The 21974-nt window shown below is 37.0% G+C and overlaps 2 protein-coding genes across 18 annotated transcripts in view; one reads left to right on the forward strand and one right to left on the reverse strand.

Moving 5' to 3' along the window:
- Window positions 1-680: 680 nt before the first annotated feature.
- stoml2 (stomatin (EPB72)-like 2) lies at window positions 681-6577 on the reverse strand. The gene is made up of 11 exons (XM_014409110.2): window positions 6520-6577; window positions 6382-6425; window positions 5756-5908; window positions 3309-3408; window positions 3125-3183; window positions 2931-3032; window positions 2710-2844; window positions 2193-2337; window positions 2004-2083; window positions 1794-1922; window positions 681-1683 (listed from the first exon to the last, which is right to left on the reverse strand). The coding sequence occupies exons 2-11, from the start codon at window positions 6421-6423 to the stop codon at window positions 1558-1560; spliced, it is 1071 nt and encodes a 356-aa protein (XP_014264596.1). The 5' UTR covers window positions 6424-6425; window positions 6520-6577; the 3' UTR covers window positions 681-1557.
- Window positions 6578-7893: 1316 nt separating this feature from the next.
- unc13bb (unc-13 homolog Bb (C. elegans)) overlaps window positions 7894-21974 on the forward strand; it is a 63934-nt gene continuing 49853 nt past the window's right edge. For 11 of the 17 annotated variants that reach the window (XM_076886334.1, XM_076886342.1, XM_076886340.1 and 8 more), the window contains exons 1-2: window positions 7906-8174; window positions 16058-16087. In XM_076886334.1, coding sequence (XP_076742449.1) covers window positions 8153-8174; window positions 16058-16087 — 52 coding nt within the window. In that variant the 5' untranslated portion in view covers window positions 7906-8152. Of the gene's footprint in view, window positions 8175-16057; window positions 16088-21974 lie in introns of all 17 variants that reach the window. The other 6 variants (XM_023153037.3, XM_076886343.1, XM_076886351.1 and 3 more) reach the window with 3 other exon arrangements.

Raw genomic sequence — 21974 nt, forward strand, 5'->3', positions numbered from 1 at the left:
TTCTAAGGGTTGAGTGGAAAATTAGCCAGGGCAAGCTCATTGGCTACCAACTTTTGATTGACAAATATTTAATCGATGAGCGTGTAGTTTCACATTCAGACCCCTCATTACATCTGGCTTCAAAACACCAAGATGGTAGTGGTGAAAATGACCATCTCAAGAATTCACAAGTTTTCCTACTCTACACTCAATTCAGAATCGGCAGTTAACCTAACAGATGTTTTAGGACTGATAGGACGCAAGACAGAACAAGGTACAGGAAAAACATGCACAATCCACATAGGAAGGCCCCAGGTGACAGTCTTTTTTTTTTTTTTTTTTTTGCTGAGAGCCAAGTGCAAGTCACTGGCCCACAGTTTATGTACACACGTTTATGCCTGTAAGGCAAGGTAGAGGGCTAATACACCAACTGCGCTTTTCATGTTTGCCTATCTTTTTAGCAGGTAACAAGATAGACAAACGTATTTATTTTTGCAGACTTTGTTAAATCAGCATGGGTGTGTTTTTATTTTAATAGCCATTTGATAGTTTTCAACATGTTTGTATATTTTGAACATTTTTGTCCAAATATTTCATCTAACCACATCTTTTCAAATCTTCTCAGACTTAACATGCCCGGTTGCCCAGTTCATATTCCATTATTTTGTAGAAAACAGAAATAACAAAACAAACTTCAAGTCTTTGCAGTGAACCTTGAAATTTAATAAATATATCCGGTAAGACATCAGATATGAATACAAATACTCGGAGGAGAGGAATATTTTGATCATCGAGCTGACACGGGACATTACCTAGACTTTGACAAAAAAAATTCTCTCTTAATCATTTCAAAAAGTAGGTTTTTTTTTTCTAAAGGAAATTCTAATGTAACCTTTTCATGGGGATATAGCTTTATTATCGATAGGGTAATGTTTCAAAAAACGTAGTAAACTGTGAAATTAATACACTTTTAGAAACATTGTGAGGAATCCAGCCAGGCATTGCATGCAGCAACTTAAAGTCGGTGGTCCCATCAACACAAAGAGGGAGAATTGTCACCCATTTCTGTAAATAATACCTGTGTATATATTTTCACCTGAGCTGGCTTTGATTATTATTAATAATCTCAGAGAACCTGAATATAGCTATTTGGGAAAACATGGAAAATAGGCTGCAAAGTGAGAAAACATGATGGTATAATCTACAAAAACCTCAGGTAGAGAGGTCAAAAGGGCTCAACATATTAAAATATAAAATTGCTCAGGGGAGACTTATTTTTGCATCCGTGTCTGTGCTGACATCCACGTCAGCTGGATAGACTCCGGTATCTGTGTATTTGGCTGGAGGCTGGTGTTACTTTCTCAAACATACACTAATTAAACCACACTCAGTGAAGATTACGACTCCCCATACAAAAGGTGTAACTTTCCCCCAGGCTCCAGGACAAGGCTTCGGAAGAGTTTTAAAGTTGGCAATTTTTCCCTTTTGTCCTGTCATTTTAAGGTCTGTGTGAGAACAAACCGTGGACCTTCAACATAAACTGCTTCTTCTGGTTCTGTGTCATTTATTAGTTTGAGTTCATTCATTAATTCCTTTTTCTTGAGGTGATCCCGATGGGTTCGCAGCCTCTTCACGGTTCTCCTCCAAAACCTCTGGAGTTACCCTCATGCTTGGCTTTGCCAGCGTGCTATAAATAGTCATAGCCTGAGTGGCAAGAAGACAAGATAAGCATCATTAGGGGCATGTAAACTTAATAATTTAGAAGCTGTTAACATATAAATTCAATAGTTGGGACTATTGGATAGCAGACATACCTGTGAAACCATTCCACTAATGTCACCAGTGTTAGAGGGCAGAAGGATGGTGTTTGACTCTTTAGCGAGGTTTGAGAAAGCAGACACGTACTGCTCAGCTACACTTAGCGAAGCGGCAGCATTTCCATTCTGAATTTAAGAGGAAAAAAAAGCATTAACCAATGAAAAGCTTTTGTAAGTCAGACTGTGAAAATGGAAAAGAACATTTACCTGCTCTGTCAAAGCATCTGACAACATACGGATGGCCTTGGCTTTGGCCTCAGCTTTGGCTAGAACTGCTTGAGCCTCACCTGGACGGAGCAGAGTAGTAGGTAACAGGGAGCATATTAGCCTCTAAAAGCAAAAAGATGTGAGATAATTTGTGGAAACTGGAGTGATAAACCAACTAAATGCACTTACCAGCCGCTTTATTGATCTGTTCTGCTTTTTCACCCTCCGAGGCTAAGATCTGTGCTTGTTTACGACCCTCAGCGACATTAATGGCTGCTTCTCTTGTCCCCTCAGACTCCAGCACTGTGGCTCTCTTTTTACGCTCAGCTTCCACCTACATGGGGTGAATAAAGTGTCCTGTTCAGTAAATTTAAGTGATTTAGTCTTGTTCCCACAGTTGAAATATCTACTGCTATATGCAAAAAATGTTTCTGACCTTGTCTGAAAAGACCTATAATTTATTTAAGGTACTATGAACTCTAGTTTTTAAGAATCAGTGTAAAACCTCTTAAACTTAACCAAACTTACCAACACAATATAAGAAAATTATTTGACTACAAAAGGTCTCTTTTCTGTTGAAGATTATAAACTGTACTTGAATGATGGCTAAGCTGTACTTTCATGTAATACCCATTTGTACCATAAGATCGTGCAGTGAATTAAAAACTAAAAATTATGCTTTAAAAAGCTCTTTTGTTTCTCTCACCTGCATCTGCATGGACTCTTTGACACGAGGTGGAACGTGTATATCTTTGATTTCGTAACGAAGGCAACGGATTCCCCACTCGTCTGAAGCTTGGTTGATGGAATGGACGATGTTGGAATTCAGAGACTCCCTTTCCTTAAAAACAAATGCAAAGATAAAATACAACTTGTTCCTTCATGAACAGAGAAAAAATATGAGATGAAACAGCAGTTTGTCTTTACTCGGAACACTTTGTCCAATGTGAGTTTGCCCAGTTCTGAACGCATGGTGGTCTGTGCCAGCTGTGTGACAGCATACTCTGGATCCTCAACACCGTAGCTGGCCTGTGAACAAACAAAAGTATAAAGTGAATTTAAAAAAAAATAAAAAATAAGCAAGAAGATATTTGGATCTGTTCTAATTGTTGCCAGCATACCTTAAAAGGGTCTAGTATCCTTAAGTAAAGCACGCCATCAATCTGCAGTGTTACATTATCTGCAAGTTCAAAGAAAATATAACAATATGGAGAAAACAATCAATTCTGTTTAAAAAAAAAAAAAAAAAAAAAAAGCCTGCTCGTCCTCCTGTGAATAATGAGAAATAAACAATGTCTTACTTACCTAGGGATACTGCAGACTGCTCTGGGACATCAATCACAATTTCTTTGAGACTTTGAACATAGCGAATTCTGTCAAGTATGGGTATGAGGAAGTTCAAACCCTATAGATAGCAAAAGGGAAAATGTTAGGGTGTGCCAGCAGTGAATAATGTTTGGAATTTTAATGACATAGTCCAATAATAAAGCAAAATGAGTTATAGTATTGTTGCTTAAAGGCAAGTTTCTTTAGTAGTCTATCAAAATAAAATACACTAAAATTTCCATGGTATGAATGACATGGTAATATTTGGCCTTTTAATGATTTCTTTGAAGTGGAATGGTTGTACAGCATACATCTTTAATTACTTTAAACAAATGACAATTGGGTGACCAAGTGTGAATTCAAGTTGGATTGCATGTATACATACGGGCTCAAATATAAACATACACTCACTTAATTGTGTTCATAAGTGGTGCTGAAGGTTCTACAATGTGTTTTAACTTGACAAGGCAAAGGCTGCCATCATGACTGACTACAACTGGTAGTTTCCATTTGTCAGCATTAAAATTATCTGTTTGACAGCACTCACTGAAGTGACCAATACTCAGACCAATGTGAAAGTTCAAGGAAATCAGTGAAGATCTAAGGAGAATTGTACATTTACACAAGTTAGAAAGATAACTTGAAGCCATTTCTAAACAGCTGCAGAATCTAAGATCATCAAACAAGTGTACAAAAATACAAGATAGTCAGATGTCTTACAGGGCTCTAGAGACAATGAAAAACACATCAAATCTGGTTATGGAATGGATAAAACACATTGACATTACATTTCTGGAGCAGCTTTTATATACCCCCAATCTTAATCCTATTGAAAATTTATGAATGAAGCACAAAAGCTGAGTCCATGTCAGGAAACCAGCCAGTTTAAATTAACTCTCCCAACACTTCCAAGCAGAGTGGTCAAATATCAGACTCAGTTTTATTGTCATTCAACAATTTGACATGTTATGAATGAAACACAGTTACTTAGGTCTTGGCATTGCATCATGCTGCCAAACAACAAGTGAAACAGTAGGAAGATTAATCAATTACCAAAAAAAAGTAAGAAAATATGCCACAAGTGTGATGATGGCATACGATCAAAATATGATCCAAATTGTCTGGTCAAGGTGCAACTTGATAAGCAAATATCAGTGGGCCTTTGTGTATATTTTTGAGTCTGTATAAACATTTGACCATAAATCCAAACTCATGCACCTAAATCTTGTTTTTTTTTTTTTTTACATCATTATGTAACCCAGGGCTCTAGAGTGCAGCCTATTTGGCTAATTTATCAATGGTGCGACTAAAAAAAAAATATATATATATATATATATATTAGGATGCATCGGTACGACCAGCTGTTCAAGTATTTAAAAAAAAAAAAAAAAAAAAGTCTTTGTGTGGTCAACAACAGACACACATTAGTCGTGTCCAAATTCATGGGCTGCATCCTCCTGAGGACCGCGAAGGCCGGGTCCTCAGAAGGTCGGGTAGGCCGGAAGTAAACGGCAGATTATGTTTAACAATGGTTTGGAGACTGCATCAAATAATAAATCACATACGATCCACTCCGAGCCATAGCCAACTGAAAGTAAAAGGGGTAAAGTATATACATTTCGAAGACAGTGGCTTGACCAGTTTCTTTGGCTAAGATACAGTAAAGCTGACAACATGATGCACTACATTTACTGTGGTGCAGTGGCGGTTTTTGATACGGGCGACATGGGGCATTGCCCAGAGCGGCATCGTGAGCATCTGCAAAGAAAAGTTGCTTGCAACATTGCCTATGATATTCCCAAAGAAGAAGCTCCGTCCACCAAGTTCAAGTCCAAAATAATTCTTCACAAGAAAAATAGCTTGAACATAAACCCACATACAGTAATGATGTCGCGTGCGCCCAGTTTATAGGTGTCATCCCAGACACACTGGGGGGAAAAAAAAGGCCAAATTACAGGAGCTGGCCATCTGAGGGGGGAATGTGACTGCAATGGAGGATAGTCCATAAGATATCAAGCCTTTGAGACACTTTGAGGTCCTTTTCATTTAGAGTTTCTTTTTATTGATTAAATCTTGAGATGTTTTAAGTTTACATTTCAGCTCAGTGAAGCACTTTAAGCACAAGCACTTTTTCAGTAACTTATCTTTCTTACAGAACTGTGCTCCAAATAAATAACTTTGTGTTGACAAGACCTCTGATCACAACTGTATTTGATCTGTATTTGTAATTGTGGTAAGTTGGAAAGCTAGGATATGTAACTGTAATGCAGTTTAGTTCTATGCAATATGATTTGATTTGACCAAAATGAAAATTTATGAAGTTCATGGTCAAACTGGGGATCGAACCCATGTTGTTTGGGGAAGAACACCATCTATTTGTTGTGCTTTTTGTTTTTTGGGGATCTATTAAATGCAACAAAGTTTACCGGCTCCAAGATCCGATGGAAGCGACCCATCCTCTCCACCACCCAAGCCTCCTGCTGGGGCACAAACAGCACCACGGTGTTCATGGGCAGGCTGGACGCCCATCGCTGCTGAACTGGGTTAACGCACAACCTCGGCACGGTCCGCTGGGTCTGCTACAGAGGATTCATTAAAATGTAAACAGGTGGCATTACTGCATGAATTTGAGCCAAGACTCATAAGACTATCTTAGCTTGTAGAGCTTAAGGTTGCTGAATAAACATCAATGTTAATATTCTTGTTTTATGTTTCAATTTTAAGTTTTTGGTTAGACTTATTTGGTCACATTCTACATATTATATATATGAACGAGGTCATTGGTAAATACCCATTTGAGTGTATACAGTATGTGACCATATTAATCGACCATAACAAAGTCTTTCTCTGGCCATACCAGCTAACCAATAGTTCATTTTCATCTAGAAATAATCATTATGTCCGCAGGTGTTCCGCTAAAAATACAGTGCTATCGGGATTATTAAACGCACGGGCTCACGCTGATGAATGACACCTATTTCACCAGCCACAGAAAAGAACCGGTGCACGAGATGTTAAGCCGAAGGAGGCACACAGTGACAGTTTCAGTTACCTGCAAAATGAGGCCGCCGGTCCGACACAGCGTCCGTAACATCGCTGAAAGATTGCAAAAGGACTGTTTAAAATTAGAAGATTAGGTTTGGTAAACTACACTCTGTTGAGACTACACAGTCACGCGAGTGACCCTTACCGATCAGGAAATGAAAGTTACATCAGTGGTGCAACGCTGAAAAACTCCCCCAGCGCGGGAAACAAAAAGTCATACAGTGGTTCCGCTAATAGATACATTAATAACAATACATTTAAAAAGATATAAAAATATAGGACGAAATAAGTGACTTTAATACAAATGTTCACTGTATGACTATTATAGTGCCCTATAACTTTTGTCTTTCACATAAACTAGTATATTCTTTTTGCAGTATGTCTGTAACTATTTCACGTTTTAAAGGTTACTTTTATTGCCACTGTTCTCTTTAAGCACCTTTCATTGTGGAAGACTGATAATATATTATGAAATATAATATATAAGTCTACTGAATCTTATTAGTTAATAAAAAATATTACTACTGGCAACTAATAGTTGAGTAATATTTCGACTACTACTACTAATTTTTTTGTTTTGTTTTGTTTTTCGTTAATAAATGCACTCGTTCTGGTGTAATGGCTGACACAATTCATAAGGTGGTGCTATTTGTTTCCTTTTTGCTCACTCAACTCAATGTTGTCTTTTGGGGTCATTTGGTGTATGTGATAGCAGTTAAACACACTGTGGGGGCATTCTGTATGAACCTTTTCTTTTTATTTCATTTTTTAAAGTAAATATTTATTTAATTTGGTAAATGGAAATGGAAAATGCTAATGTAAGGATTTATTAAATAGATCAAATAAAACCAAGCTCAAAGTCAATCTAAAATTGTGAATTATCAGTGCTCAGAAAGGATTGTTTTGCTAAAAACAAACACAAAGACTCATGTTATGTGTTTAAAAAAAGACAGAGAAACTCCATAAAAATATAGCAAATTCACCATTGTGGCACAATTTATTTAAAAAAAATATTGTACAGTTTGAAAGCATTGAAATGTAGTTTTACTTAAATTTTGTATTTATGGAAGAACTTGAAATTCATGAGATTCGTTAAAGAATACATTTTTCATATAGCTTATTTTACTGATCCCTACGAAACCTAAAATTTAGAAATCTACAGATATCTCCCCACAGTTTACTTTTTTATGTGTGTGACATGCCCAGAGCAAACACAGCTTAATTACAAAACATTTTTTTGAATATTTAACAAACAAAGAACCAAAAAGCTAGGTCACTTTGAGTACCTTAAATGAATCTTTCTACTAAGAATCGTTTTATATTGTCTATGGTGAAATACAAAGTTCTGGATGTTTACTTGAATCTGTGCGCGTTACCTGTGTCTTCCGCCAACCTGTCCCTCCCGGCGATTGGACAAATGTCTACATAAGGCTCAGCGCTTTGGCATCCTGATTGGTTGCCTCAGATGCCTGTAATAGGTGTCCCGACCCCGCCTCCTCCCCCTCTCCTGTCTCTTTGCTCTCGGTCTATCCTTCAGTCTGGAAACCTGTGATGAGAGTTTTAATAATGGCGTGGCAGCAGAGAGGGGCAGCTGCTCTCTGCCCAGGTCCGGGACCGGAAACCCACCTGTAAACATCAAAGAGGAATTTATCAGCAATTTTTAAAAAAAAAATCTGTTTAGTGACTGTTATAATGTTACCTCACAGAGTAAATCTCCGCTGAGAGGTCGCTCTGTAAACTGTGTGAAACTACTGGATTGTCGCTGGAAGCGGTCGGTCATGTCGTTACTGTGCGTCAGAGGTAGGAGCTTTTATCTTTATTTGTACTTCATAAGCGATTTTGTCTTTGTTTGTTTGATGAGTTTGCTGAAGTCATAGTGATAATTCCAGTAACAGCTTACAAAACTGGTTTTCTAACAGTAGGCGTTCCTCCTTGGGTAGTATCTGGAAAAAAAGTACCTTTATCCTGACGTGATTTTACGTTTTTAAAAACCAAGACTTTATAATTTTTATCTTTAAAAACTCAACAGAGGTATGTATTTATCATTTATGTTGAAAATAAATCCTTGGGGTCCTCAGTGACAACTGAGGATTTTATAATCGAACTTTTAGTGTCTCGTCTTAATATCATCTCCCAGCATTAGTTTCGTAGGCCTCTACATTGAAAGCCTGATTCAGGGACCAATGCTGGGGGAAAAAGAAACCGTGTTTGCTATCAAGGAATCCGTCTTGTCAGAAGAAGGTTGATAACAAGGTTAGTGTTCATTCCATGTTAGCGTGCCGTCTACCAGAAGACTACAGCGAATCGGCTGGAGTGATGGTGGAGAATCCTGCTTTAGAGGCTTTTACAGCAGAAGAGCACATCATGCAATATCCCATTCAGCAACAAGAAGCCTGACACCCAACTATTTGCTCCACTGCTGCTAAGAGCTCGATTAAAAAAGAAGAAGAAGAAGAAAAAACTACCCCAAACAGAGATAACTGCCCCCCCCCCCCCTAACTACACAAGCATGCCTATCTGCAATAACACAGCCATCCTCACCAAACTACTTGATTTTTTTTTTCGTCTCCACAAAATTTAGTCTCTCAGAAATTAATCTATATTACTCTATGTTACTCTTACTGACTGCTCATTAGCACAGAATCCTTCATGGGAGAGTTTAAAAGTTTTGGCATCTGCTATAGAAGTAATGGAGCATTAATAATCCCCACTGATAAGAAATTGGAATAAAAGTCTTTTTCTTCTTTGTAATTCAGTCTTTGAACATGTTTTACCTGAAAACAAATAGGCTTTACTATATTGTTTCTCTGAGTGTATATTAGGGCTGGGCCATATCATACCGTTCACGGTAATACCGGTATAATGTCGGGCAACGATAAGAAAATGAAATATCGCGATAGAATATGAGTAAAACACGCATGCGCAGTGCCTTTGTTTTCATACGCACATGGCGGAAAAAGCATGGCGGCGACGCAGAATGAGAAGGGCGAAAGTGGATCGTTAAATGAAACTGATGAACCAGAATTGGTTTGTAAAAATGCTGCAACTTCAGTGGTGTGGAACTGGTTTGGCTTTTGTCCGTCAGATACACAACAAAGCACTATTTTTAGTAGAGCATGCTAGCGGCCGTCGTTATTGCCGTGTGGTTTGGAAAATACGGAACACTTAAAATCAATCCTTTGATTTTTCTGAAAATCGACAGTGCCCCTTATAATCCCGTGTGCCTTATGTATGAATTCTGGTTGTGTTTACTGACCTCGAAACAATTTTATGTCGTACACGGCGCTTGAAAATCTGTCAAATGTTTTAGTACGACTTTGCTAAGCTACGAACCCACACCGCTTGATGGATTGTCGGAGCATTACGGCTATCGTAGGCAGGCGCCTCGCGGAGTGATACGTACTGTGCTTCAACATAATATTACCGTATTATGTGTATAACCTCTTTTTAAGTTTTGTGGATATTATACATGGTTATGCTGAGGATATGTTGGCCAATTTCCACTGGAAATGCCTTTTGGTTAAATTGTCAGCAAGGATTTTGCATTTGCACTGTTAAATTTTTATATAACTTTAATGCACATAAAAAACAGCTGCTTGTTTAAGTGAAAATACATTGATTTTTTTTTTTTTTGCACGAATAAAGTTGTGGAGTTGTAAAGTATTTTGTCTAGTGTCAATTATATCGTCAGTTATATCGTTATCACAAATTTTCAAATGTATATCGTTATAAATATTTTTGGTCATATCACCCTGCTCTAGTGTGTATTCCTGATAGTGTACTGATTAGCTTCCAAGTAATGGCAAAAAGCCAATGACTGTGTTTACATTAAAAGGCACATTTTCTTTCTTTTTTTCCATTTAGTCCACAAATTCTTGTTATCTGGAACTTGTGTGCATGAACCTATGCATGCCCAGACACATCTGTGTTACAAGTGTTGGTTATATGTACATCAAATATAAATCTGTTTAAGTACCAATGTACTTTCTGGTAAAAATAAATAAATAAATAAATTGTGAATATAGTTAGACTCAGGAGGTATTGGGACACCTGTGCACCATTCTGAGAAACACAAGGAATGGTTCAAAAAGAAGCATTTGATCTCACTTGCTTGAAAAAGTTAATCTCAGTGCCTCTGCAAAACCTCTGGAAAGACTGTTCTTCTATTGATTAGTGAAATTAAAGCTAGTAGGAGCTGCAGCCAATAGATTACAGGAAAGGTTAGAGGAAGAGGAAGAAGTAGAGTAGATTAGCTTAAAGGGTGCTTGGGCAGAAGCTTTGTGATTAACTAATGTTGTGAGTCATCGTTTGATAGCACAGCTTGACAGTGTTGCCTATTTATTGCTAGTTGAGATGTTTCATCACCATGGCAATGTCTTTATACAATAGATAAGTGGTTGCCCTTACGAGTGAACATGTGGGGGAAACTCTTACTGTGCATCAGGTCAAGGCTGAGTTGACACATGGTTCACGTGGATGACACGATGCTGGAGGACTGGAGGTGCACAGATATTGTGTATGACATTGACATTGCTGATTGATTTAGTTACATGATATTTGTGGTTAATAAGATTTTCTTCGTTTCGAAGTCACAGTAAAATTGATTGCCAAATCCCTGTTCATGCAGGCTTAAAGACTGGACAGTAACCAATAGATAAATACTATTCGCTAGTTACAAATGTGTATACAGTTTTTGCTTTGAAGGCAAAATGTCCCGGTTTTTAGTTTGTGTTTGACTCTTTCAAGTTTTACTACAGCTTAACAAGAGTTTGCAGACAAGTTTATGTCTTCAGTGCAAACTATGGGCAACCGTGGCAATCTGATGGCAACCAAAGCAGCCAAAAGGAGGCCTCTGGTACAGCATAGTCTTTGTGACCAATTTTGCCAGGAACCTTCAGCCACAGCTTGCAACTGGTTGAGGAATACACATTTTCTGAAAAAGCATACACATTTTCAAATATGAGCCAAGTCTGCTTGGCTCATATTTGTCTACAGCCGAGTCAGTTGCTGAGGACTTATGCTGAGATAATAATTATATAAAGGATGCAATGGAGAGATAAGTGACTGAACTGGAATCTAAGGGGTTGAGTATAGTAACCATCCGAGTAGAGGAATTATGAGAGAAAGACAGAGTGAGAGAGAGAGAGCTTAGAGATTGTGGGAGTAATCCCCTTGCCATCTGTTGCTCTCTCTCCTCTTATTACCAGCTCCAAGTGATCAGATCCAACAGTCGACACAAAGCGGAAGTACGCCACTGCTTTGACTCTGGTGTCATTTCCTGTTCCTACTTTCCTGGTTTGTGCCTGCCTGCATGTCCTGTTATTTGGTACATCAACATTTTCCTCTTTTCCTCACCCCTCTATGGATTGTAGAGCAGTCTGTGTATGTAGCAAGTGAAGTTGACTAAATCCTGCAGTGCTTTAAGAAACAGATTAACTGAACTGAATTTAAATGTCCAACCCCCAATTAAAAAATAGCTAAAAATAATTTCTGAACACTGATATTATTTGCTGTTCATTCGTGTTTATACAGAAGAAATAAAGTATAGATACTGTTTGCAGGGGGTTAAAGTCATTATTTGGCTTATGAACATCATGAGCTGCAACTTCAGAATTAGCACACATTTTTAGAAAATCTCTATCTATGAAGTCGTTTTTTTGTTTTTCTTTTAAATTATCATCTGGATAACACAGATTGCTACAAATCGCTAACAGTATACAGTTTGTTTGGTTTCTCAGAAAGCTGCAGGATTTTGTGATTTTTAGTCACATTATAGATGTTCGGAAAGCAAAATGGTTAAATAAAATTCAGCTATTAAAACTGTGAGCAATACACTAGACACCATCTTATGATGTTATCACACCAGCTGTGAAATCTAACATGTCAGTGGTCATCGACACAAATTGTCATGCTTTTGCAGGTTAAAGTACCTCAAAGGTCTGCTGTTTGAGGAAACATTTTTCATACTATAAGCACATATTATGTCCATTTAAAAGGGGAGGTATCACCATGGCGACCAAGGCAACAAAGCTTTAAAAGAAGTGGCAACCACTGTATCCCAAACCATGATCTTTTTTTTAAACGGTAACCCAGTTTTATGTTCCCTTACTTAAAAAATATGTTCTTTGTAATGTCTAACCCCAACCAAGTCACTGCAAATGTCTAAACTTAACCAAGCACTGCGTTTTGTTTTTTTTATTAATAACATCATTAAAAGAATACAAATGTTGTGTGACAATCTATGGCTTGTATAAACTGAACACAAATCTCAAGATGATTTGCTCTAGCAACAACCTCTGACCTTCAAATGCAGACTCTTATTGTGGTATTGTTTTCATCTCCATGGACAGGAATCACTACATAAGAGATGATTGATGAGAAGTTGTGTTGAGTGACCCAAAATAATGCTGAAAAATTAGTTTTCAGGAACAAAAATAAACATTACAATTTGTGTCCATAAATGTTAATCAATAAAATAGAGAACAACTTAGAGGTGACTATTTCGTGAAGTGTTGTGAAACTGTGTTGCATATGTACCATCTGCAATAGTGCAGCTGGTGTTAGTTTCAATTTATGAGGTAGTGTTTTGTGTCATCATGTCAAATTTGTAAACTGCTGGGGGAAAGCGCTTTACTTTGCTAAAGAGAAATGATACTGGATAGTACTGGGGTGGGGGATCTACTTTTATTGAGACATGCGACTGCATTAATATATTTGAAACAAAGTATGATCACAAGCAAGTAAAATTAACCAAAAAAGAAAAGAAACCAGTAGGTTTTGAAGAACAGTAGATAAAGATCAACTACACCCATCAAATTAAGCATGGACAGAAAACGATAAGGATCAGTTTCCACTGCAATCCCCCTCTCTCTGGTTTAATGACCTCCTGCTCTTTGGTCCACAGTTAAAATTAAGTGATGCAAATGAGAAAAGAAGGCCACAGCCAGCTCATTTGACTTAGTGGAAAAAAGAATCATACTGCTAGCTTCACTGAAGATTTCCACTGTTCCACAATGAGTTATGTAAAAGACAGGAAACACTGGGGGAGGACCAGTGGTCTTTTTTTTTCTTTTTCTTTTTTTTGCTTTCCATTGTTATCCTAGAAGTAAATTCGGTTAACTCTGTGTCTTTGATTTTTAGTCTTTCAGTTTACATTTGTGGCTGCATGTGTTAGGTTTGGTGCATTCCACTTCAACCTGCATTTTTATTCATTCTAATCGTTACTTCACTATTAGTTTTCTAATATGCAAATATTACTTTGCTGTATTTATATGCATATGGTTCTCTGTAATTAAGAGTAATTAAGAATGATCAATTATTAGAAGACCTGAAAACTTTATACTATTGTTTTAATGTGCACAGAAAAAAACAAGGGATGGTACATGAAAATATGAAAGCGTTATTTGTGCCTCCATCATCCCATTCTGGACATCTGGCAGCTCAGCCCTTAGAGGTTTAGTAGGTTATATGCCTGCACACATAACCCTGCCACTGCAATCACAACTAATCCTCTTCAAATCGCTTCACAATCCCATAAACATTATTGTAAAGATGCATTGAGGGGCTAAAGACGGCAGGTCGACTTATGAACCAAAATCGAGCAGCACGTGGTTCTTCACCATAAGTAATGTCTGGAGGTTTTTGGAAATGGCTGCTGTTATCAGACATTTTTGGTTTATTTTGTATCTTAATACCCATCTGCCTGAGTCCCATTTTTCCTTTGTTTTGTTTTTTTTGTTTGTTCACCAGCTGTTAAGATTTGTGATGCAGCTGTCAAGGCTTATGCTTCATGATTATGTAAAAGTTGCAATCCAATAAAAATGTATTTGTCACTGCTAATAAAACAGAGGTGCCAGTCTTTAGTATCCCATTTTTCATTGATTTAACTTTGAAGCGTTCTAACTAAAACGATAAGGTTTTTACAAATATATTTTACTATAACTGAACTGTTATGCATCCGGTTTATCAGTTATGAACTTAGCAAAACTATTAACTATGACACAATAATTTGAATGAAGCTGAAAAATATAAATAGTGTAAAGTTGATTTCTTCACATAGTTCTTCTGTTTTGATCAAACTGCACAAGAGTTCCTAAAACAAGATGTTTGTAGTCTTCATTTGTTGCACGTTGCACCAACTTATGACTTACTTGCAGTGTTGGGCAAGTTACTTTGAATAAGTGATTAATTATAGTTACTAGTTACTTCTTCAAAAATGTAACTGAGTTACAAGACTCTAAAAGTAATTAATTACTTGAAAAGTAACTATTGCGTTACTTGGCCATTTTTTGCTACTTTTGATTTTACCTCTCCATTTCGCCTTTAAAAACTATTTACTGCCTTGTTTGGTATCATTCTTTTCAGCACAATCTCATGTGTCTGAATTTACAGTTATGTTTTCATTCTGACATATTGTATTAACACAATTGATCTAAAATCAGACAAAAAACATAAAATCCGAGTAGAGAAAAATAAATTTTTTACTGTAACAACCACAAACATGTTTATTGAATCATATTTCATAACTTTAAATGCAAATATAAATTGTCAATTTTAAAATCATATGCACAAGTTTTGCAAACAACAAAGTTATTTGCAGCCATTTACCTTTTTTAAAATAACCATTTCAAACTATTTACATTACAATCAGCTGTTCCGCATTAAAGTAGATGCCACACAAATTATTTGTGCCACTCCCAAAAAATAATTTCTGTCCACTATAAAGGAGAACATCACAGCCTGATACCTGAAACACGCGTATATATTGTTTATCATGACTCTTGTTTTACGCGGCCTATCAACACAATTTAAAAACTGGTATATATCACCTTGTTGCTTTGTCATCTTGAAGTGGTCATGTGATTGGCTTACCACGACTACTTTACTCTTCCTCAGTGAAACAGCAGCACTCATGCGATTGTTTTGCCGCCTAGCTCCAGGTGTTTTGCCAAAAAGTGATCGACTGCCAGAAAGTGATTGCCATCCGCGGGTGCGCGCGCAGCTGCCTCAAGCTGTAGGGCCCAGATCACTTACAGCTACTTCAGTGCAACTGATATAAGATGCGGTAAACCGAAGACAGGTTCAACCGTCTGAATGTTGAAAAATAGTAACGCGACCACGCCGCATTTTCTTGTTAGTAATGGTAACGGCGTTGTAACGATAGGAATAGTAATTAGTTAGATTACTCGTTACTGAAAAAAGTAACGCCGTTACTTGTAGCGTCGTTATTCTGTGTTTGTATTTTAGACTTGTCTTTTAAAAATAATTTTAAAAAACCAAACTCTTTTGATTCAACATTGTATTACCATCATTTGACTTACATTGGAGTAGTATATCGCTTTGCTACAGTACATAATATACATATTGGAAGTTTTGTGGATGTTAATCAAATGTCAGATGTATTCATTAAAAACAATAAGTTTGAAATAATTTATTTAAATAATTTAAAATTCTATTTACACTGTGCTTTTAAACTGTGTTTTAGGTACATAAACACTGGAAAGGGTTAATTTTAGGTCTTTGGTAGGTGAGACCCCTCAGGGGCCTAAGATTTACCTATGTGTCAGTTTTAGTTACGTATTATAGTACGATGTTTATTCTTAAGCTAGTGCAAATTAAATTTATGTAATTGAGCTAATCTTTGTTTTTGTGTGTGTGTCTGTGTGTTTCTGTGCGCTGTGAAGTGAAGAAAGCCAAACTCCAGGGACCACCAGGTAAGAACTTTCTTTATTCACAAACTTTATTCCCATTCTCAGGCCATTTTACCTTACATTTTACTAATGTTCATTGTTCACAGCTGGTGAGAGATTTGTATGCTGTGAAACTTGTGGGATTTTTGATTATGTTTATTGGTGTTTGTTTGTTTGTTTGTTTGTTTGTAAAAACAAGAATGTCTGAACTCTCATCCATGTTGAACTGTAAATTAACTCAGTTATCCAGTTACCCAATGAGGATGTCCAGAATTCTACACATTTTGATCAAACCACCACTACTTCTGTGAGGTTGCTTTGTGTAGACCTTGTTAAAAATATGCCATGTGTACTAATTGTCTTGCCAGAATTTAATCTCTTAAATTCTGGCAAGTCACTACAGGCGCTAGGGTTGATTTTGTGTTACGCAATCCTGGGTCTTTCAGTGTCATGCCATGCAGGTGGACATAGATCAGTGTCCAAATCCCCAGACTCTCCAACTAGGCAAATCCCTCTGGTGTTCAGGCTCTTGTCTACCTTTACGCCCTGTGACATTTCTGGCAAGAGCAGAGAGGAGCACTAATATAAAGTCAACTTAGCTTTGAGTTTGCCATTGATATTTTACTCATTTGATGCCAAAATAACTTCTGTAAAGTTTTTTCTAACCCTTTTTGTAAAATTTCTGATCCCTTACAAAATGTGAATTCAAAAAGAAGTATTTTGTAAATCATTAACGTCCTAAAGTTAATAAAAAATGTAAAAAATTAATGGAGGGGTAGCATAAGAGTGGAAAAGTTGTTAATACTATATACCTGTGATACATCTCACAACTAGTTATGTTCATAAGCAACACATAATGGATGTGAATGGGTATCAGAAAAGCATTTCGAAAAAGGCTAAACCTTTTAGAAACAGAGAAAACTGGAAAAGTGTTCATTATTCTGCACAGGACAATAGTTCGGGGATTTAAGAATGACTCACTGTGACATTAAAATAACTTGGGATTTCATCATCAGTACATAATATCATTGAAAGATTCTAGGAAACAATACAGTATTAGTTTTTGGCTTTGTGTACAAGCCCAAAAATCATTACCGAGTGGCCATAATCTTCTGGTCCTCAGACACTGCTACAATTTATAAAAAGAAGTGATTATCTAGAGGAAGTAACTACATGGACTCGGGACCACTTCAGAAAACTTCTGTCAATTAATGCTATGGTGCATTCACAAATGTAGTTTAAAAACCATCAACAAGGAAGTAAAATATACAAATCAGATCCCAAAACACTCTGTCCCAGTACTGGTTTAAGATCCACTGAAAACTGTCATGTGGGTTGACCAGTCCAAGATTGAAATTCTTCCTTGAAATCTTGGACACTGTGCTTTCCAGGCTATTGATAATGGGGGACATCAGTGCACAGCTGAAAAGCTAGCATTTGCCTTTCAGACAGTGTCTTCACTTTCTAATGCTGTGAGTTCAGTTTTTCTAGCCAGCATCAAGTGACTGAAGTTGATGCTTTTTTAAGTTTTTTGTTGTATTGTCAGTTTTCAAAGGGCTTCGTAGCATTGAAACTTTAAAGGGATTGTAAGACTTTGCTTGGCTGTCTATGACCTCCTCCCTCTTCCGGGTCATACGACATGTGACACCTGTCTCAGAGCAAACATTAGGTGAATTTCACTTTAGCCAGGCATCTCTCTGAAACAAAATGTAAACACTAGTCACTTTTGTTGTTGGTGGGGTTTTTTTAGAGGGCAAAGATGGAAACGAAGGCCTGCGAGAGAGTTCTTAGCTAAGAAACAAAAATAACCAAATAATAAGTTTAGCATTTTCATTTGTTTAAAGATGTCCCTTGTAATGTGTTATGGTGTTAAAGATTTTGTCAAAAAAGTGTATCAAGAGTAGCTTTTAAAAAATGTCATCAAAGTAAAATTTCCAACTAATCTAAATGAGCTGTTTTCCTTACGACTTATGAAGTGATATCAGCTCAATAAACTGATGTGTGAGCTTATGAGTAAAGGTGTTTTAGAAAACAGACTTTGAAAATATACAAATAATGAACTAATGTATTTTATTTTATTTTTTTCAGCAAATTTGGTTAAACATAGCCAATGCTGTTTTGCTGTCCTACTTTTTTGGCACCGTAAAGTGTGGCCATGATCCAATGAGCATGAAATATTTTGATATGCTGCAAATGCAATGGTTTGTGCTTCAAAACTGCATACCATGATATGTTGAGCTGCAAATTGTAAGATCAGATTTCTGCATTTTTTTTTATGATTATTGCACCATTTTACTTTGCATTTTTGTGTGAATAGCAATAAGGGATAGATTCTGAAAGAACATATTACTTACCAGTTTTCTTACCTCATGATAATTGTACTTGCATAGGGTGACATGTGACTTATTGGAAGAGGCCTCAAAGTTTACATAAGGCTGGCCTGGGATTGATGTTTGTATTGTGTCTACACCACACCTGTGCTTGGATGGCTTTTAGGCCTTATTTTGGCACATATACACAAAGAGTTTTGAGAGAATACTGTAAAACAGAAGGTGACGTTGTTTGAACTAGTTAGCAGTCTATCTGTCTATCCACTGATTTGCAGATAATAGCTGTGTGCTGCTAGATGTGTGCTTGCAGAGTCTCTGGTTGGAATAAAATGGGGAATATATCATTTTAATCACAAGCTTCTCTTTTAACTAAGTAAAAAATAGACTTCCAGGTAATATAATTGCTTGAGAACACTATTTTTGCAAAACTAACTTACACATGAAGATATTCAAGCAATGGTAGGAAAGTCCTCTGATAAATGTATGTTTTGTGTTGCATGCAATATTGATAAGTGGCCTGATGTTGAAATGCCAGTCTTCCAGCTGCCTGCATTTTCCTGACTAATTTATTACTAAGAAAACTCATCACTAATCAATAATGAATGAAGACGTTTGACTGAGGGTTTACGGTGATTCTCAGAACATCACATGATCATTCGATTTTTTGCTGCTTAAGAGCACATTGACTGGTGTGCCTTCACTGTTTTACTGTGTGTGTGTGTGTGTGTGTGTGTGTGTGTGTGTGCGCACACATAAGCATGTTTAAATTTGCACCAACATGGTCAACAGATCATGTTTCTTTACATGTAAGCAACAGTTTGGGTTAGGCAACTTGACTCAATCAACACTGCACTTTCTTTCTGCAATGGGCCTACAGAATGCATAATCTTATGCATTAATCTTATTAAAAATTTCATTATTTTACAGTATCTGGAAATTCTCATTAAATGTGCACACTGATGGTTAAAACTGGTGTAAAGATTCTTGAGGCAGACACTGATTTTAAGATTTTAAAATCAGTGATTTTAAGAAGATTTTTAGAATTGGATAAATATAACTGTCTCATAAACACATTGAAAAACAAGCAAACTTGATATGAAACTGTCTTAAGCAGTATATTTGGCTAGTGACTAATGTGTCTTTTCTTTACTGCACTTCCCATGTCTTAATAGCCTGTAAGTATATATAAGACATATATTTGCAATAATTTAAAGATGATTTATCCAACTATTGTGCTGAGATTACTGTAGAGATATCCATAATTTCTTTTTAAATAATTGCATATTGACTGAAATGTTGGTTTTCATTAGATCTTTGTGATCCTCATACTACACAGTAACCATATAAAACATATCTCTCATGTAGGGTAAGGCACTGATGTGCAGGTGGATACCTTGCTTCTGAATACAATAAAGATCTCTAATGGAGTTGGCAAGAAAAAAAAGGGCAAAAAAACACTTTTCAGCATACTGGATTTTGAAATCTGTGTGGAGTTAAATCTATATTTACCAAGTTGCTTGTCATAACAAGTTACAAAGAAAGACACTGTAGACATAAAATGTGACCACTTAGGAAACGTACCTTCGGTTTTATCTTGAGCATTTGTGTTTGCTAAACTTTGTTTTTCTCATATAGCAGTTATAGCCCAGTTATTGCCTAGCAGATTTGACCGGTGACAAATAAGTTTGTCTTTTCTTTATTGCACTTCCCATTACTTACGTACGTACTTATGCTTACATGCACTATCATATATTTGCACTAAGCTAATTATTACATGTGTATGATGTGTTTTATAATAGTGGTATTTTGACTGAAATTTCAGTTTTCATTTAATGTTTGTTGTCCTCAAACTATACAATACAAACATAAGACTAGTCTGTTATATTGGTGAGACATTGCTATGGAGGTGGATACTTTTTTTTCCCTCTTTTTTTCCCTCCAGTCAGTTATTACTTCTTCCTCCTCAACGGTGTCAGCCGTATCAAGGAAAACGCCTGGTGTAAAGGTCCGGCAACCACTAAGTGGCTCTTATCTAATCCATACATCCTCTTGCCTTATCTCGTCTCTGCTATTCATGGGAGCTGGCCCAAGTGTGGCACAAGGCATGGAATATCTAATTAGGGAAAAGCTTCAGCATCCCCGAGGCAACTTTAATACTGTGTGTGTTCTGTTGCTACTGTTTTCACAGGACACTAATTAGGTCTGTGTCCTGTCAGTCCTGGTTCGCGGTCTCAGTGTCACTTCAGGGATTCTGCGCTTTCAGTGCACTGTTTCAGTGTGCAGTCTTAAGTATCTATTTATGTTCTGTGTCAGTTGTATGAATCCACCTGTGTCAACTGCTGGCAGTCCTATTATGCCAAGGAGTTGATTTTACTTATCTGGCTGCTATGTTAAATGCTAGTGTAGGGTAAATGTTTCAGTTTGTTGCTGGAGGAACCAGGGTAATCTTTGTTTAGTGTGGTCATGTGACTGGTCTATACAGGAACAGCTGATCTCTTGCTTTTGTTTCCCATAGACCAAAGAGGGTGATTTGTGTGTGTTTGTACTGCCTGCTTGCACTGTTGGCTGTCCATATCAGGGAGCCACCATTCAGAAAATCAGAAACTCAGAACCATAAACGTGCTGTCAGTTTATGGAAAACATAGTCATATTAATATAGTTGTATATTTTTTTGCTAAAAACTTCAAGATGATATCCATCCAGCTGTATGTTGTTAAATTTTAATATAATTTTCTGCTTGATAGTCATTTTGTTGGCGTGAGCATTTATACCTTGCTACTTGTGCTACTCTAATTGACGTGAGGAAACATTGTTTATACGAAGGTGTCCTTTTAATATCTTGAATCAGATGATTGTGAGCTATTCCCTGAGTAGTATTCCATGACATATGATAAAGTATATTTTATTTATCAGTCAGAAACAGACATCCTTTTTCCTTTCCCTTTCAGTCCTCCTCCCACTCAGCTTTTGTGTCCATGTGGGGGGATTGAGTTGTAGCGAGGACCACCAGTTGTGCAGGACTGGTAACTACATGAGGAAAAATGAGCACATCAACAGGCACGTGTTGATGCCCCCAACCCCACAGTAGGAAATGAAAAGCTGGTAGTTTTAGCACGGGTTGCCTAATCCCTCATCCATCCACCCTCCCCTTCAGCACTGACCGCTGAAGCATACAGTTTTTGAGAATCGGCTGTCCAGCACTACTGGCGGAAGGAAGTTGACTGAGATAACTGGGTGTGAAAGTTGTATACACGCACACAGACATTTGAGTCAATGTTTCAGTGGTTTTCACAGGCAGTAGACTCCTAGCAGGGCTCAATTTTTGTGTATAGGTCACACAGTCAACAGTTGCGTCAAATGTTAAAAATGCAACTAAACCAACTATATTCTATGTATTGATGATATTAGGGCTGACAGAGACCTTTTCTGTAATAGTAACAGGTCAGTAGTGACTTCAGCTTTATTACATCATGAGCAGGCATGCTTCCTTTACAACGTGTATTTTTTAGAGGACAAGGGTATTTTAAAAAACAGCTGCACTTTATAGTGGACTAGAGACGTACCATGTATTTGTACATCCT

The sequence above is a fragment of the Maylandia zebra genome, linkage group LG7 (assembly GCF_041146795.1).
Source record: "Maylandia zebra isolate NMK-2024a linkage group LG7, Mzebra_GT3a, whole genome shotgun sequence".
Lineage (NCBI taxonomy): Eukaryota > Metazoa > Chordata > Actinopteri > Cichliformes > Cichlidae > Maylandia > Maylandia zebra.